This window comes from Capricornis sumatraensis, chromosome 1 (genome assembly GCF_032405125.1).
Source record: "Capricornis sumatraensis isolate serow.1 chromosome 1, serow.2, whole genome shotgun sequence".
In the NCBI taxonomy this organism is placed as follows: Eukaryota; Metazoa; Chordata; class Mammalia; order Artiodactyla; family Bovidae; genus Capricornis; species Capricornis sumatraensis.
The window spans coordinates 5,599,543-5,618,637 of record NC_091069.1 but is presented as its reverse complement, the minus strand read 5'-3'; the positions used below and the strand labels follow the sequence as shown (position 1 = coordinate 5,618,637).

The 19,095-nt window shown below is 41.9% G+C and overlaps 1 protein-coding gene across 3 annotated transcripts in view; it reads left to right on the top strand.

The window, feature by feature from the left end:
* Positions 1-19,095, top strand: part of NUP214 (nucleoporin 214) — an 89,579-nt gene that overhangs the window by 22,879 nt on the left and 47,605 nt on the right. For 2 of the 3 annotated variants that reach the window (XM_068963787.1, XM_068963780.1), the window contains exons 15-24: positions 2,570-2,656; positions 2,865-3,014; positions 4,687-4,845; positions 6,575-6,678; positions 8,651-8,833; positions 9,777-9,862; positions 9,962-10,045; positions 11,812-12,072; positions 12,826-12,987; positions 15,077-15,176. In XM_068963787.1, coding sequence (XP_068819888.1) covers positions 2,570-2,656; positions 2,865-3,014; positions 4,687-4,845; positions 6,575-6,678; positions 8,651-8,833; positions 9,777-9,862; positions 9,962-10,045; positions 11,812-12,072; positions 12,826-12,987; positions 15,077-15,176 — 1,376 coding nt within the window. Of the gene's footprint in view, positions 1-2,569; positions 2,657-2,864; positions 3,015-4,686; positions 4,846-6,574; positions 6,679-8,650; positions 8,834-9,776; positions 9,863-9,961; positions 10,046-11,811; positions 12,073-12,825; positions 12,988-15,076; positions 15,177-19,095 lie in introns of those variants that run through there. The other variant, XM_068963795.1, reaches the window with a different exon arrangement.

Here is a 19,095-nt window from a genome sequence, read left to right as displayed (position 1 = left end):
TTTGAGCATTACTTTACTAGCATGTGAGATGAGTGCAGATGTGCGGTAGTTTGAGCATTCTTTTGCATTTCCTTTCTTTGGGATTGGAATGAAAACTGACCTTTTCCAGTCCTGTGGCCACTGCTGAGTTTTCCAAATTTGCAGGCATACACCTTGGTAACCAGCACCCAGAACAAGAAACAGACCATACTGGAGTCCCTGAGTCCCCGCTCCTGTGAGCCCTTCTAGACATTACCCTTGCCAAAGGGGTCTCACTATCATGATTTCTAATAGCATAGCTTAGTTTAGCCTGTGAGTATCTTCTATAAAATGGAATGATACAGTATACATTCTTGTATCTGGCTGTTTGGCTCAGGGTTGTGTATGTGAGGTTTTTCCGTGTCGTCGTTGCTGTCTGGAATTCACTGGGCGACTATTACTACAAGTTTCATCCCACCCTTGACAGACATTTGAGTAGTTTCCAGGTTGAAGTCATTGTGAATCGTGTTGTTATAACCACACCAGTTGACGGCTTTGGGTGAATATATGTATGCATTTCTAGGAGTGGAATTGTTAGGTCATAGAATATGCATATATTCCTTTTTAGTACATTCCCACCAGGCGTATTTGAGTTCAGCTGCACATCCTCACTAGTCTTGTAGTTTACATTTTTATTGTTGTTGTATTTTGTGGTTTTAATTAATATTTCACAGATGACTAGTAAAATTGAGCTTTTTTTCATCTGACTATCGTCTTTTCAGTGGTGTCTGTGCGAGTCTTTTACCTATTTTTCCATTGGGTTGTTTTTTTCTTATTGACTTGTAAGAGTTCATTCCTTATTGGATATGCATATGCATGTATAAACACATATATATAACGCAGATACTTTCTCAGGCTCTGAATTGCCTTTACGTCCCCTTGAGGTGTCTTTTGATGCCAAGTGCTTAATTTTAATGTAATTTAATTATTTTTTTAAGATGAGTACTTTTTGTGTTCTGTTTTGAAAATAATTTCCTGTTCGAAGGTCAAAAAGATATTTTCCTAAAAGTTTTATTATTTTACTTTTCATATTAGATCTACAGTCTATCATCTCAGTTTATTTTTATAGTTTAAAGAGAATTTTCTGTCCATTTCCCACTTGATTATTTGAGTGCCTTCAGAACAGGAGTCATGTCTTTTCCTTCTGTTTCTCTCCCAGTCTGCTTCCTTCCCCGCCCCAGCACATGCCTGTACAGGCTTCACAGTAAATGCCCAGTTTTCAGCTGTAGCTTTTGGCATAACACGTGACACATGGCATTTATTAAATAAAGCTGTTCTACTGAATGCTTATGCAATCTAAAAACTCTTCTGTATGTTCATTGGTGTAGGTAACAAATCACTTGAACATCCTCTCAAGTTATAACGTCTCTGAAGCAGAATTCTTTTTTTTTTCCCATTATTTATTTATTTGGTTGTGCTGGCTCTTAGTTGCAGCATGTGAACTCCTAAGTTGGGGCTTGTGGGATCTAACTCCCTGACTAGGGATCAAACCCAGGCCCCCTGCATTGGGAGCACAAAGTCTTCACCACTGGACCCCCAAGGAAGTCCCAAAGCAGAATTCTTGATCTGTATTTTCTAGGAACCTGTCCTGTTCTGGTAGTCCCATCTTGAAAAGCACTAACCTGGCAGTTTGCTCCAGCTCCTGATCCGGAAGTCATCCTGGATTCCTCTCTGTAATAGCACCTGCTCTGGTCCATGCTAGCAGAGGTCTTGCCAGCTTTGCTCTGTGATGTGTTATTTGTCATAAATCCACATCTCTGTCCCTGCTGATACCGAATTTCAGGCCATTATCTTCTTTACCCTCAGTAGCCTCCTGACCACTCTGTTTTTTCTCCTGCCTGTCACTGTCATCCTTGCTCTGTTGAATAGCAGGAGGACTCTTCTAATATCATAAACCAAAGAATAGTTTCAGCTCTCCTAAAACTCCACTAGTAGTTTGCCAACACAGAATAAAATCCAGACTCCTTGGTATAGTCTTACATGACCTCCCTCTGCCTGCCCCCGACTCCCTGCCTGACTTCATGTGCCCACATTCACTTTTGCCCTGAACTTGCCAAAGTCTTTTCTGCACTTGCTTTTCTTGCTGCCTAGAGGTGCTTACCTAAACTTGCCATAGCTTTCTCCCTTACTTCATATCTCAGTGCAGAGACAATGCTCAGTGAAGGCTTTTGGGCTGTCTCATCTGAAGCAGTGTTTTCATTTTTATTCTCTCTCTGTGTTCCTGTTCATTTTTTTCACATCACTTATCACTTGCTGCAATTACTTAAGATTTGTCTACTTCTTATTCTGTCTCGTCCCAGTGGAAGGTGAGCTCCGTGAGAGTAGGGACCTCATCTGCCTCGTCTACCTCCATCTCCATCTAGGACACGCCTCATACCGAGACGGTGCCCAGCAAATATGGGTTCAAAAGACTGAATGGGGGAACGGTCACGGTATTTTGAGAGTGCTACACCTGTGACAGACACTGAGCCACCCACTCCAGGAAGCCATTGGTTGTAACATCTTGCTTGGGGTTTGGGATGCATTTTTAAACCTTTCCCTTTCATTTCAGCCAAAATCACTTCAGCCTCCTGTTACAGAAAAGCAGGGACACCAGTGGAAAGAGTCAGATCCTGTGATGGCTGGAATTGGGGAGGAGGTAAATCTGTTCCTGCAGATTTTCCCCGGAAATAGCTCTGATGGCGAGACTTGAATGGCTCTGGGTGCTGACTCCTATGTGACTATTTTATTCTGGCCATTGAGCCTTGGCGTGTCCTGGGAGTCTGTGCTGTTAGAGGGCCCAGAAGCCATGACAGGCCTGCCACACCATTCAGACTGAGTCGTCTCCTCATTTGTGGCCTTGACAGATCGCTCACTTTCAGAAGGAGCTAGAAGAGTTGAAAGCCCGAACGTCCAAAGCCTGTTTCCAGGTGGGCACATCTGAGGAGATGAAGATGCTGCGAACAGAATCAGATGACCTACACACCTTTCTCTTGGAGATTAAAGAGACCACAGAGGTTTGTGTTTTTGATACTGTTCGTAAGTTAGACATTGTCATCCTGATACTCCATGGGCATATATATTTTCTCTCTTAAAGGACCACTGGTAGTGTTTTTTATGTGGATGAGTGGTTTACCCAGGAATGCCTGACTTCAAACCCTACCTTTTGTTTTAGTCACTAAGTCGTGTCTGACTCTTTGTGACCCTATGGACTTTGGTCCATGTGATTTCCCATGGATATTGAACAAGAAACTATGTGACATTGTGCAAGTTATTCTAGCAGCTCTATGTTTTAGTTTTTTCATGTGGAAAATACAGTAAGTGCTTTGTACCCCATTGGCACAAGGTATTCCATTAAAGTCTGTTCTAGTTGTTAGTTTAGTTTAGGTATATTTGAAAGTTTACTAGCTTTTTTTCTTGGTATAAAAGCAAACTTTAATGAAGATATTGTGGGTCATTTATAGGAGAAAACTTACTGTCTTTTATAGTCAATTGTTAGGTTATAAAGTGTTAAGTTTAAGAAAAAAGCAGGATACTCAAGAGCAGACACAATATAAAAATAACAAATGTTTGCTGTTCGCTGTATTATTTACTGTGTTACTTTTTTTTTTTGGCTGTACAGGGTCTTAGTTGTGGCATGTGGGATCTAGTTCCCCAACCAGGGATCAAACCCAGGCCCCAGCATTGAGAGCTCTTGGCCACTAGACCACCAGGGGAGACCCCTGTGTTTCTATTATTACTCTTTACTATGTGCCAGGCGTCTCAATATTATCTCAATGAATCGTCACAGCTTTTCTGTGTGGTAGGCACTATTATTCTTTCTGTTTTGCAAGAACAGGAAACCTAGGCTTAGAGAGATGAAGTGTTTTCCCAAAGTCACCCAGTTACTGAGTGATAGGGCCAGGATCCCAATTCAGACTGCCTGAGTCCAGAGTTCTTGTCTTAAATATCATGCTTGGAAACAGGAAAGTTCTCAAGGGTGGGGGAAGGATAAATTGGGAATTTGGGATTAAGAGATATACACTCTGTATATCAAATAGATAGACCGCAAGGACCCACCATATAGCACAGGGACCTGTATTCAATGTCTTGTATTAATAATAACCCATGATGGAAAAGAATCGGAAAAAGAAGTATATGTGTGTGTGTATATATATGTGAAACTGAATCACTTTGCTGTACATTTGAAACATTTTAAATCAACTATACTTCAATAAAAATTTTAAAAGTTAAAAAAAAGGGGAGAATTCTCCAAGGTTTTAGCAGTGATCATCTTTATTTATTCATTTCTTTATTCTTTATTTTTCGACTACACCCTGCAACATGCGGGATCTTAGTTCCCTGACCAGGGATTGAACCCACACCCTTGACAGTGAAAGCACCAAGGCCCTTCCTTACCACTGAACTGCCAGAGAAATCCCAGTGATCATCTTTAGACGGAAGGATTACCAGTATTTTTATTTTTATTTCCTCAGTTTCTGATCATCAAAGTTGTATTTTTTTAATGAAAAAGGGAAAAACAAAAAAATTAATGTTAGTATCTTTCTTTCCAAGCAGTGAAATCACTTTTGGCTCTGTTCAGATGTTCATCTTGTTAAATATTTGAGAAGCACCACCTTGATCTAGCAAGAAAGGTTTATTTCTCAGAAATACCACTTTTGTGTCAGCCCATCCTTGTGCCTTTTCTAGTCTCTTCATGGAGATATAAGTACCCTGAAGACAACTTTACTGGAGGGCTTTGCTGGTGTCGAAGAAGCCAGAGAACAGAATGAGAGGAACCGTGACTCCGCATATCTGCACTTGCTCTACAAGAGGCCGCTGGACCCCAGGAGTGAAGCTCAACTCCAGGTAGGAGAACCTCACCAGAGCTGCCGAAAACAGATACCTAGATGGGCACACTCCTTTGGAAGGTCCGGGTTTGCAGGACTGCCCAGACAAAGTTGCTCATTTCCTCTGAGTGCTAACCCACTTCATATATACCTCCTTGACTACAACAAAGAAGACAGCACTTTCCCCCTTGAGGTTTTTTGGATCAACAAAAACATAATTTTTCATTAAATCTTAAGCTGAAACTCCAGTACTTTGGCCACCTCATGCGAAGAGTTGACTCATTGGAAAAGACTCTGATGCTGGGAGGGATTGGGGGCAGGAGGAGAAGGGGACGACAGAGGATGAGATGGCTGGATGGCATCACTGACTTGATGGACGTGAGTCTGAGTGAACTCCGGGAGTTGGTGATGGACAGGGAGGCCTGGCATGCTGCGATTCATGGGGTCGCAAAGAGTCGGACACGACTGAGCGACTAAACTGAACTGAACTGAAGCTTGGTAGAAAGTAGCTGTTGAAAAGATATATTTAGAAATCAAATCAGGAATAATAATAATTATTAATGTAGCAGCTATTTATTGGCCTTAAAAGAAAAGGAGTTGTTTTCCTGGTAAACAAGTTTGGGAGGGCATTCAGAAGAAACAGCATGAGTTCATGCAGAGATACGGTCACTTTTGAAGTGTCCGCAGTAAAGGGCCTCCCTGTAGTCACAGAGTACTGAGTTGAAATTTGTATTTGATGCTGAGGTTACTGCTGCTTCCTAGAATAAGCCTGACTCTCTTTTAAGTGACATTGTCATTTTCAGTTAGGGCACATACCCTTGTCCAAGAATAATTTTGAAAATACAGTTAAACACAATAAGATCTTGGTACAGATGTAAAAGTATTTCCCAATGTATAGCACTTCATCTTCATTTGTATACACATTTAATGGAATGCTTCATTTTCATTAGTAGAATGCTCTATTTTAATTTTTGAGAGTTAAGTTATGGCGCCATAAAGGTTAACACTAGATCAGAATTTAAAGAAAATTATTGAAGGCCTAAAATGAATTAATAGGTAAGACTTTTAATAATGGAAAATTCCATTTCTAGTACTGATACTATTCTTTGTTTTTGAGAAATGACTTTTCCCCTGCTGATGAGATGACTTATGTGTTCTATTCTGTGAATAGATAGGTGCAGAATTATTTTCAGTGCTGTTTTGTAGGATAATTTTGTCTGTATTACAGTTAATTTCATGGGTGGGAGAGCAAAATCTAAATGGGTATACTGTTGGAGTAGCAGAGTACAGTGGAAAATTCCTAGGCCACGTGGAGATACTTTATAAGAGCTGAAAAATGAGAACTAAGCCAGAACATCGGTTCCCTAGAGGCCCTGGGCTGACACACCCTTTCTGTTTCCCTTTTCTTAACACTATCTCTCTGTCACACACTTTAAAGGTTGGGTTTCTCTAACATTCTAATGATTATTTGTTGTTATTTAGTCACTAAGTTGTGTCTGACTCTTTTGTGACCCCATGGACTGTAGCCCACCAGACTCCTCTGTCCATGGGATTTTCCAGGCAAGAATGATGGAGTGGGTTGCCATTTCCTCTCCATCTAACGATTATATTAAAACCTGTTATGTTTTCCTTATTCCTTGTGGTTCTCAGTTTGAAAAGACTTCAAGGTCATTTTAACTGTTTTGAGACACATTCCTGCAAACTACTAGAAAACCAAGTCATTTTGCCATTTCATTTTTTTCTTGTAGGAAATCCGGCGCCTTCATCAGTATGTGAAATTTGCTGTCCAAGATGTGAATGATGTTCTAGACTTGGAGTGGGATCGGCATCTGGAACAAAAGAAAAAACAAAAGTGAGCGAGATCTCTCACCCACCATCTTGATAGTGCTGTGGCCTTCTAAAAAGATCATCTAGGAAGGTTTCCGAAAACCCTACACAGGTTCTTTCTCTTTGACACAGTCATTATACATCAAGAAATTCTATGGAATAATAACATTGCTCACAATAATACATAAAAGAATTTACAGCACGGTTTATGAGAGTGAAAAATTGGATTCAGCCTAGTTATGCAAAAGTTAAGAGTAGCTAAATCTGACCACATTTTTCTCTTAAACAAAGTACTGGGTAACCGTTGAATCTCATATTCTCAAAAAATCATGTTAAATATCTTTTCTGTTTTATATGAAATATACAAAATATATAATTGTGTAACTGTAATTATTAGGTACAGCATATAAGAAATGAAAAAGTTAAGACATGAAGTCATACTAGATGACCTCAGTGTGGAAGTCTAATGTAAAAAAAAAGGCTGGTAATAAATCTATCAGAATACTCACTTATAGCTGTAAGGTGGGATTCAGAGGGGTTTTTCTTTTACACTTTCCTGTATATTCCAGATTTTCTTTTGAAGGAAACATTGCTAATTAGTTTGGATAACTAAAAGGATGAGAGGAATGATAACATAGAGGAAAACCTTCTCTTGTGATCTTCTGTCCATGGATGTTTGGTTTGATGCCTTGTGTTTTCCAGAAGGAATAGAATGCAGTACATTGTGAAAGCAATAAGATGATGTGAAAAATAGGTCAGCCCTCCAAATGCTAGATTTCTGAAACACCTACACTTGATCAGTGTGATTAGCCTTGTAAGGAAATAAACCAGGAAATGATCTGTTTATTTGTTTACAAAACTGTGAGGTCACAGACTTAAGTAGGGCAGCCTGAGTGTTGTGTCAGGGGCAGGGGTAGAATGTATTTAAAATTCAGTAAACAGAATTTAATACATGATATTGTACAGTGTGGAGAAAGGCTTTGTCCCTAACTTGAGGAAGCTCAGAGCATAGATGTGGTAAGACAGAGGTGAAAATTGATCTTCCCAACACTGGCAGGGGCAGATTCTGTGCCCTGGAGCCCTTGTCCCTGGGGCAGCCTGGCCCCTTTCTAAGAGGTTTCAGAGTGCACTCCCTTGTTGCTAAATTCATGTTCCTCCCCAAGTGAGAGAATGGCTTGACCTGACAGCATGAACGTTCTGCTTGGCTTGACAGTTGGAATACTCTTGTCTAATTAATACGTTGACTTTTTTAAAAGTGCATGAGGCTAACAAGAAAAGCCAGGCTTTCTTCTCCTTTAAACAACCCCATGGATTTTCTGTTTATACTTAATGTCCTTTTTTAAGTTTCCTTTCTGCGGAGTTCTGATTCTTAAATCTATACTTTTTGCTGGCACGTCTCTTTTAGACCCTTCTCCAAATATTATCTGGAACCCCACTGAAATGCCTTTAAAAAATATATGTTGAGCTAATGACCTTGTCACCAGAAAGAAAGGGACCATTGTCCTTTTCTCCTTTTAATTCTTTTGGTTAGGGGACCCCCTGCCGCCAAGTCATGTGCTGTCCTCTGTTTCTTGACGGCACTCTGAAGACATGCTTTTTTGTTTTAATTGACTAGTTTGTTTTTTGGCTATGCTAGCTCTTCATTGCTGCACACAGGCTGTCTCTAGTTGTGGACAGTGGGAGCTACTTTCTAGTTGTGCTCGGGCTTCTCACTGAGGTGGCTCCTCTTGTTATGGAGCACAGGTTTCGTTGCTCCATGGCACATGGAATCTTCTCGGACCAGGAATCGAACCCTTGTCTCCTGCATTGGCTGGTGGATTCTAAATGACTGGACCACCAAAAAAGTCCCTCTTAGTAACGTCTTGCTATTTCTTTCCCACTAGTGGTTCTTCATTTTATTATTTTCACTGTTACAGTCTTTTTTTGTTTTCTTTCCAGTAGAAATTTCTTTTATTTGAACCGTTCTTATACAGTTCTTTCCTCCTTGGTCTAAACAGGCGCCTGCTTGTGCCAGAACGAGAGACACTATTTAATACTCTTGCCAACAACCGGGAAATCATCAACCAACAGAGGAAGAGGCTGAATCACCTGGTGGATAGTCTCCAGCAGCTCCGACTTTACAACCAGACCTCCCATTGGAGCCTTCCCGTGGATGTTCCCTCCCAGAGCACCACACACAGGTGTGCAGGAGAACACGTATATTAATGCCACGTGCGCTTAGTAAATGAGGTGGGATGAGCGAATAAATACACAGAGCAAAGTGGACTAGTCGCAGAGTAGTTGAGATGTGGGTTTGAAAGTGACTCTGCTGTCTTTCATCTTTGTGATCGTGGTCAGATTCCTCACCCTCTCTGATCCTTTTTCCCTCTGCCAAAAAGTGGGGCTAACAATAGCCTTCTCAAGTAGCTCAATGGTAAAGAATCCCCCTGCCAATGCAGGAGACGGAGGTTTGATCCCTGAGTCAAGAAGAGCCCCTGAAAAAGGAAATGGCAACCGACTCCAGTATTCTTGCCTGGACAATCCCATGGGCAGAGGAGCCTGCCAGACTACAGTCTGTGGGATTGCGAAAGAGCTGGGCATGACTGAGCACGCGTGCACGCAGGGAACTAACAATGTGCACCTCCTGGGGTTACTGGAGGGTTTAAGTCTTTAAAGTACCTAGCAGTGTGCCTGATGGAACAGGCCCTCGATAGATAATAGCTGGTACTGTAGTCATAGCATTATTGTTCAATTGAAAATTAGCTGTCAGGATTAGGTTGATCAACTTGTCTGGAAACTCAGAGTTGTCATTTTGCAAGTGTGGAGATTTCAGACCCTGCCTTAGACAGTTTACCCCTAAAGTTACCAAAGTGGTAACTGCCTTTAGCCTGAATGTATAGATTTTAATTGCCCTTCCTTCTAGAGCCCTATTGGGGTTGTGTTTGCTCTGGGGTGGGATGTGATAGTGAGACTGATCATTTTCCTTTTGGGTTAATTCATTGTTTGGTCAGATTTTCCATTTCCTTTTCAGGATGCTCTTATCTCTTGCCTTTGTATTTGGGAGGATAATGTACCATCACCATTACCATGAGTCCCAGTTTCTCAGGTAATAGTTGGTTCATACGTAACATTGTCCTTTTTCAGTTTTGACAGTGACCTCGAAAGCCTGCGCAATGCTTTGTTGAAAACGACTCTAGAGTCTCACCCCAAGCCGTTGCCTAAAGTACCAGGTAAATGCATTCTCCCCAGTCTTTAAACTCTGTTCTCTTTCATCTATTGACCTTAAAAACCAAGTTTTAAGCATTTATGGGTTCACGAATTTCTTGCAGCTAAACTGTCCCCCGTGAAACAGGCACAACTGAGAAATTTCTTGGCCAAGAGGAAGACCCCCCCAGTGAGATCCACTGCTCCAGGTAGAGGAACCCGGTCCTGAATTTTTAGGATAAACTGTATAGTACATTGTGTGGGAGTAGGATGGGGTTTGTGTGTGTGTGCGTCTGTGTGTGTTTTCCTTTGGTTCTTAATGGGAGATAGAGGAAGTGTCTCTAGAATCTGTCATCCGTCTGAATATGGGATTAAGAAGAAGCTTATGCATAGTCAACTCGAGGTGGTAGTTTCGGCTTTCACACTGTGTTTTCCATAGTCCTCAGGTTCTGTGGCAGTGATTGCCAAGGATTTGGGGGGACACTGAACTGGTTCCAGGGGTCCTAGCCTTCACTTTAGCTGGAAAAGCTTTACTTTTCTGATTTGTGTCGGATTTTGAGTAAGGCTGCATTTGAAAAAAGACATGCTCAGTAGGCACGCGTGGCTAGTGGCTACTTTAATGAGAGATGCAGACATAGAACGTGCAGGCGCAGGTAGTTATAAATGGACTTGCTGAGGGGCTATGCTGCACACTGACTTGCCTCAAAACACTTTGGTACAGTGCTGTCCGGTAGAACTTCCTGCCGTGGTTGTGATGTTGGATCTGTACTGTCCAATACAGCAGTTAACTGGTGGCCATTGGGTGCTTTAAGGGGGATGGTACAACTTAGAGGTCAAATTTTTCATTTGTTTTTCATCTGAATAACCACACATGGCTGGTGGCTACCAAACTGACATTGCCACCTAGCAGTAGCCCTAGTACAGCGTTTTTTAATTTAAAAAATTCTTTTGGCTATGGCTGCCAGGGAAGTCCCCATGCGTGGTTTTCACTTGCAATTGTTTATATTATGTTTGAAAAAAGTGAAAGCGTTAGTTGCTCAGTTGTGTTTGACTCTCTGCACCCCCATGAACTATACAGCGGACCAGGTTCCTCTGATCATGGAATTCTCCAGGCAAGAATACTGGAGTGGGTAGCCATTTCCTTCTCTAGGGGATCTTCCCGACCCAGGGATCGAACCTGGGTCTCCTGCGTTGCAGGCAGATTCCTTACTGAGTGAGTCACCAGGGAAGCCCATGTTACACTCGCATTATGATACGTAAAATCTTGCAGAGTGATGCGCCCATAGGACACATAAGTCAGTAAGTATTAGCAATACTTTTAAATAACTTGAGGAGGCGAGAGGGCTGTTTTTTGCTTGGTTTTGGTGTTTCCAATACACAGACAGTAACATGACTTCTGAAATTCATGGTAGAAAGTAACATGGCATAAAGCCTAACCTTACAGTCTATGGAAGGAGCAAAACAGGGAAAGTGGGAATCGATTTTAGTGATTTTTTTTTAAAAAAACTAATTGTCTCATTCAAAAGAAGCATTGGATTTACCTGGCATTGTTTGAGATCCTCGGGACTGAGGATGTGATGTCTTCTCCAGTTTGTATTAGGCCTATTCTTAGAAGTTTGTTGCTGGAAAGCAGGGACACCAATGTGACTGCTTGTTCACTCTGTGGGAGTTTGTTGCTTTTCTGAGGTGGCGTTATTGCCCGTGAACGTCCTGCTTTTACACCAGTGTGCATCCTGTGTCCCACCTCACATTTTTTTGCCTAACAGTCAAAATGTTCTTGTCCTATACAGCTCAGTTTTGCAAAACCCATTTGAGCAAAGGCTATCTTTGTTCACATTCAGCCGCAGCTACTTCCACTTAAAATAAGTAATAATTAAGTCACTTTACAAATTGGACAGTTCTCTAGCAACAGTGAAAATTACATAGCTTTTTGGACTTGAATTGTCTCAGTTGTGTTTTGTTTTGGGCTCTGTAGCCAGCCTGTCTCGGTCGGCCTTCCTGTCTCAGAGGTATTATGAAGACTTGGATGAAGCCAGCTCAACGTCATCCATTTCCCAGTCTCTGGAGAGTGAAGACACACGGACATCCTGTAAGGATGACGACACAGTGGTCCAGGTCCCCCGGCACGCTCCTGTGGTTCGAACACCTTCCATCCAGCCCAGTCTCTTACCCCAGGCAACTCCTTTTGCTAAATCTCACCTGATTCATGGTTCGCAGGGTATGATGGGAACTTCAAGTAAGTAAACAGTGAGACCAGAAACAATCTTTTCCCTAAGAGGTTCCTAATTCATGAAGGAACTGTGGCTGGGTTTTATTACTAGCACACGCAGAAGTTGTGGGTTCTAGCCCATTTCTGCTGATCTTTTAGAAATTACAGACAGAGTCAAGAGATATTTTCCCCTTGAAAGTGGTTGGTAGGGCACTGTGAGGAAGAGGAGGCGCTGCAAGGCTCACACTGTTGCCCGTTACGTGGAGGACAGCATGTGCCCTTCTGACCTCGGCTCATTTCAGCTTGAAGCCATGTCCTGTCTCAGGGCTCACCAGCCATGGTGCTCGTTATCTCTGATGGCTTGCTGACAGGACCTATGTTGGGCTGTTAGATCTTCAGCTCAGAGGGTCAGGATTTTGTACTGAAGTGACTCCTAAGTAGACCAACCTAGGCATGAGGTACCAGAATGGAGAGATTTGTGAGAGGAGAGCTAACTATTCATTGCTTTGTATGGGCATAGAAGTTATATCTCACTCAGTGTCAGAGGAAATGATCATGTAACATATTTTTGCCAGTAGAAGTGGGCAGACAAATAGCATACAGCATCTTTGAAAGATAAAAGTGCCAACCTGTCAGTTTGCCAGTATTTTCTGTTAATGCTTAAGGATTTTAAATCTTCGCATTTTCCCTGCAACCTAACATGGAGAATTTACCCTTTTAATTTTTGTGTGTGCTTCTGTTCTGACCCACTGTCTCACTTAACTTTACTTTTTCCCTCAGTGTCTACACCTGCTAGCAAAATTATTCCCCAAGGAGCTGATAGCACCATGCTCGCAACAAAAACCGTGAAGCATGGTGCACCTGGCCCTTCCCACCCCATCTCTGCCCCCCAGGCGGCCGCTGCAGCAGCACTGAGACGGCAGATGGCCAGTCAGGCGCCAGGTAAAAGCACCGGTACAGGGGCTGATGCTGAGCTTTCTGAGCCACAGGCCAGGACACAGCGGCCAAGAAACAGCGGGCCCTTCACTGCCTTTCAGGAAAGAGGACTGATGTGACAGCTTGCGCCTTTTGGGGGAGAGTTCTGAGAGGGCAGACTCAGTTGGAAACTTGCCCTTAAAGGGCTGTATAAGATCTACCATGTTAAGTTCATTTGCATCATTTCTTTTTAGATTCAACATAATAAGGATTCATCCCTATTTTTTAATAATGTCTGCTTTAAGCCCCAGAATTAATCTTTGCTGTTAGATCACCTAATAATGTTAGAGTTGTCTCGCAGTATTTTAAGGATCTGAGCCACCCTTTGCAATGAGTGTACATGTGCCTGTTTTGCTTTTGAGTAATGCTCGGTTTCGAGAGGCAAAGGTCACCAACCAATATGCAACAAAGCCCAGACTCCAATCCTGTGTTCTTTGTATTGAAGTACAGCTTTTTCTTAAGATTGCAGTTTTAACCTGGAAACCTGAAGCTCTAAGGAGCTAATCAGCTCCTGCATTTTGTCAGTGGTTTGTGGCTCTCCATAATCTTCTACATCAAGATTTCTAGATAATTTGCCTCGGAATTCAGTTAATCAGTTTTTACAAGCCAGTGCTTCTCAACCAGAGGCTTTTTTACTCTGCCTGCTTCCCCTCCAACAGTTGGCAGTGTTGCTGGCCTGTAGTGGGTAGAGGCCAGTAATGCTGCAAAGAAACTCCCAAAAGCACAAGAGAACCCTACAATAAAGGATTATCTATCTCCAAAATGTCAGTAGTGCCAAGAGTGAGAAACTTGTCTATAAATCATATTTTTGTTTTAGCTGAATGAATTTTTTTAGTTTTATACCTGCTTAGAACATATGGCAATTTACACTAAAATTTTAAAAGATGGAAAAGACATGGTGGTTTGATTTAGCCAAAAATAGTTGCCATTAGATGATAATAGATCTCTAGGGAAAGTTCAGATTAAAACCCTTACTAAGACACCTAAAATAGATATGAAAGAGAAAAAACAACAGAACTTTTTAAGGTACTTTTGAGCATTCTGAAAAATATAAGAATTCCTTGATGTTTTAAATATTAGTCGGACCAAGCAGAATCTTAGCATTGTACTGAACAGATCCAAAATCAAGCTGATTGATTATTTATCAGCTTCAAGTCTACCAGGATTTAGGATTAGTCCATTCTCAGCAGGAGGTGGTGTGATCATTTCAGAAGACATTATTCAAAAACAAGTTTCGAAGGTGTGGGCACCTGTGAGTGTCAAGGATGAACTATGTGCAGTCATAAGCAGGGCATCCCTGGTGACTCCCTGAAGGAGGGGGTGGAGTGAGCTGCCATAGAGCCACCATCCTACCTGGGCTACAAGTCCAACTGCCCCAAAATAGTTGGAGAAGATCCAAGAGCTTTGCTTAGGCCTTAATAGTTATTTATAAATTATAAGACACATACAAAAAAGGTATGAAAGCTGATAAGCCTAAGACAGGTAATTAAGTGCCACATCAGTCCCTGGTACCTTTCCTTAATTCAGGCCTGCTTGGCCTCCTCCTCCATTTTGGTTCAAGCTCCATTTTTCATATTTTATTCACTGTGTCTCTCTCACTAAAGCATGAACTTCTTTAAAGAAGACACTATATTTTAGACATTTTTGGTATTCCGAGCACCTAACAGAGTCTGACAATAATAAGCTCATGTGAAAGAGTGGTTGAATGAATGAATGCATGGTAGAGGCAGAAACACTGGTAATCCTCTAGCTTTTTCTGCCCTTTTCCAGGACAAGCCAATATGGCAGGTATCTCAGCTCTGCTCTATAAAAGCTGGCTGGTGAATTCCTTTTTTCTGAACTAGTACATTTGATTAAATTGCACAAAGCTTCATTGGATAATCTTTATGAAGGGCGTAGGCCAGGTGTTCCATTGAACACAGTGCTGCAGAACCACCTAAATTTCCTTTATATAATAAGTTTGCATTCTGCTTGTGTCCTAGTTATTCATTAGACCTGGCTAGAATTTTGATCTTGTATTGCAATTAATGTGCCTTTCTCTTCTCTATTTAAATAGCTGTCAGTACGTTGACTGAATCAACTTTGAAGAATGTCCCTCAAGTGGTAAATGTGCAGGAACTGAAGAATAATGCTACAGCCCCCTCCACAACCATGGGGTATGTTACTGCTTCAGTAGTGTGTTTCAGCCAATGAATTATTCTGCAGTAGCGTAGAACTGCCTGCAGGGAGCAGCAGTGCTCTTGTTCCAGTGTGACTTTCCTGCACAACTTCAGGTTATCAGAGGAGCGGAATAGACAGCTAATCTCAGGCACACAGTTGGCCTTTCAGGAAATTGTCCTCTCCAACTGGCAGTAACAGTTGCCTCATAAACTTCCAAAGTCTTGGTGTTACATACTCAGTGTGCTGTTTGCTGTATGTAAGTCTGCATGTGGTACACGTTACAGTTATTAAGTCAGGTAAGGTGGAGGGTTTGATTTATTTTGGGGGCTCCTGAGTTGACACTTCAACTCTAACGCAGACTGTTGATTCTAAAAACCCAATGATGGTCTCTCCTCCCTTCCTTCCCCTCTCCAGGCATTCCTGTTTGTTCAAGTTTCTCATATTGCTTGTATGAAAAAGCAGTGGTTTAAAAGGCAGAAGCTCTGTTTGGAGACTTCCAGTTTCTCCCCATGCCACATCTAAGAGCTGGATCATTGCTGCCAGAACTGACTTTTAAGTGTGAATCTGTGTTTAGAATTCAAGGCATTGACTCCCTCCCACTGTTGTGGGCAGCACGGTTCATAGAACATGCCGGTGTCCTGTTGCTACCAAGTATTTTGTAGCCAAGAGCTGTGCAGTGTGGCTCGGGGAAGAGTTGAGGGCTGTATCCTCAGTTTGAATGTAGAGATCGTGAGGACCAGGGTCATTCAGGGGGTTAGTGTCTGGTGCCTGTGACCAGTCCAACTGCGAGAACAGCCGCTAACCCTGTGTTTTTTCCAGTTCACGTTAGCCCTCTCCTCCCCCACCCTAGGTCTGCTCCCTGTTCGGTTTTGGCTTTATCAAGTGGCCCTGCTTCACTAGTCCACTGGCCTTCTCTTTTTTCCACATTGGTCCATTTATCAACACTGCCAGGAATTTCTTAGTTATCTCAGGGCCATACTAACAGCCAAAAACAAGCCTAGCTTTCCTATCTTATAGTGACCTTGAAGCTTTGGTATGCTGTTTAGACCAAGATGGCATTTGTGGTTGTTGCGAACATCTCAAGGGAAAGAACTATGCATTCGAGTTTGGGAATTATAGCCAGATTCCTAGTGTAGGGTAGGCAGGGAAAAGCCACCGCAAGGCAGAATCTTACATAAGACAGGAAAAGCCAGCTTAATGGTGAAAGAAACATGGTCTGGAATATTTTAGCTGTTCTCACAATATGTGAGAAGCACCTCTTGATGATCTCCTTTATCTTATCTCAGGCAGTGTTTTCCTCCAGTGATTCATCTGAGCTAATCATTGATATGAGCTTTGTTAAAGGAGCAATTCTGAGTTTGCCCTTTTTTCTGACTTAAGAAAAATAGATATAGGAGTTTAAAAAGAGTTGAAGAAACTCTTCTTTTCTCTGCAGAATTGGACTCTGGTTATTATTAAACTTGTATGCCCAGCATGGCACCTGGAATGTTGTTTCTTTTTAATACCTTGTTGAATAATAGGTGAATCTAAGCACAGTTGGTAAGTGGAAATTGGTTTTTACCACCTTCCCCAATAAGAAAGCTTGAGAGGGAATTATACTCATTATAAAATTACTTTCAGATTCTGTTAAGCAGTAGTTTCCCGAGTGTTTTTTGTTTTTGCTTGTTTTGTTTTTGTTTTTGGTGGCACCTTGAGCCTTTATGGGATCTTAGTTCCCTGACCAGGGTGGAACCCATGCTTCCTGCAGTGGTCTTAACCCCTGGACTGCCAGGGAAGTCCCTCCTAAGTGTATTTTAAGTATTTAATTTTGCATTTAACTTCTCCTGAGTAACATCTTAAAGAGATTTATTATAAGATGAGGTTCTATGTTTCTGCCACTGGTATAGCTTATGTTCACTGGCCTCACCCCGCTCACCCCTTATATTGACCAGTCATCCTGTTTACAGGAAGAGGGCTTATTTAGGGCACACTCATGCTATTTAGACTCCTCACCAGCGCCCAGGCACTTGATTCAGCAGATTCCTAAGGGATGTCTGCCATGAGCATGATAACACCCTGGATATTTGGGGTCCAGTAGTCAGTAAGATATACCAAATCCCCACTTTCACGACACTTAGATTTTAGCAAGAAGACAGCCACTAAGCTACCCATTTCACATCAGTTATTTAACTGTAGTATAATGAGTTTGATGAAGGAGAGGTACAGGATGCTAAGAATGCTCACAGTGAGGCAGTCTGGTTGAGTCTGGGGCTGACGAGGTTAGGAAGAAAAGATGTTTCAGCTGGAAGTTGAGAGGTGACCAGAAGTTGCCAGGCAGAGTGTAAGAAGAGTGTTGTAAACAGGGGTTGCCGGAGCTGGGAGAGCCCAGAGCTGGGAAAGGGCAGCGCAGGTCTGAGGGCAAGTGAGAGGCCAGTGTGTCTAGAGTTCTGGCAGGAAATGGAGGGTGAAGGAAATAGGGCCAAATGAGGTGAGAAATATGGTGGAATTTTTTATTGGTTTGTTGTGTTCCAAAACACACCCAGATCGTCATTCCTTTCAGGAATTTTGGCATTCGTTTCTTCATTCTTTCTACAAATACTTAAGTAGCATTTTGTATATGCCACACACTGTTCTAGGTGCTGAGAATAACACAGTTAACAAAACAGACCCCGCCCCCCAAAATCCCCAAACCCTGCCCTAGTCACAGAGAGACAGATGACAAGTAAGATTCATCTAAATACAGTGTTTTAGAAGGGGATAGGTATGACAGAGAAAATTAAAGCAGAAAAGGGGTTTAGGGACTTTTGTCCAGACGTGGTTGCAGTTTTAAATAGAGGCAAAGAAGGTGCTTCTCCTCCATGACTAATGGCTAACATGTCTCAGAAATACCAGACCATATTTTTTTCACCACAAAACTGGTGATTCTCCTGTCTTATATGTTGATAATACTCTGCCTTGCAGTGGCTTTGACATTTTACATTTCAATAAAGACCAGAGAGCAGGCTCATGAATATCCTAAGGAAGAAAGCCCCAAGCACCAGGCCTGTAGTGAGATCTTGTCTGGCAGGTTCAGGATGAAGCCAGGCAGCCCCTGGTGGCTGAAAGGAGAGAAGAGAGTGGGACAGGGCCAGGGTACAAATCCAATAACATCTGGTAAACCTGGTTGAGGACCTAGCTGACCACTGGATGCTGAGTAACCTGATCTAATTAACATTTGCTTTTTTAAAGCAATTTTAGTAATTTTTAAAAATACTGGGGCATGATTAACACACAGTAAAATTCACCTTTTTGTAGTCTAAAATTCCACGAGCTATGATAAATGCAGATCATTTTGTTGACCTGTGAGTTTAGCAAGAAGTTTCTGGTTCGTATATTTAGAATAGATGAGAAGGGCTGGAGTGAAGAATAAGAAAAGGGAGAACAGTTAAGAAGCTATTTCTTTTTTTATTGTGGGTAAATATATGTGTAACAAAATTTATTATTTTAACCATTTTTAAGTGTGCAATTCAGAGACATTAAGTATGTTTACAGTGTGTATAAGTGTCACCCCATCTGTTGCAGAACTTTTTCATTATCTCATACAGCGGTTGTACCCATTAAATAGTAACCCTTTATTCTGCCTTACTTCTAGTCCCTGGTAACCTCTAATACACTTTCTGTCGCTAAGAATTTGCTCTATGTGTGGTATTTGTCCTTTTATATCTGGCTTATTTCACTCAAATTTTTAAGATTTATCCATGTTGTGAAGTGTTAGTTGCTCAGTCATGTCTGATTCTTTGTGACCCCATGGACTGTTTGTTATCCACCAGGCTTCTCTGTCCATGGAATTCTTCAGGCAAGAATACTGGAGTGGGTAGCCATTCCCTTCTCCAGAGGATCTTCCAAACCCAGAGATCGAACCCAGGTCTCAGGCACTGGAAGCAGATTCTTTACTGT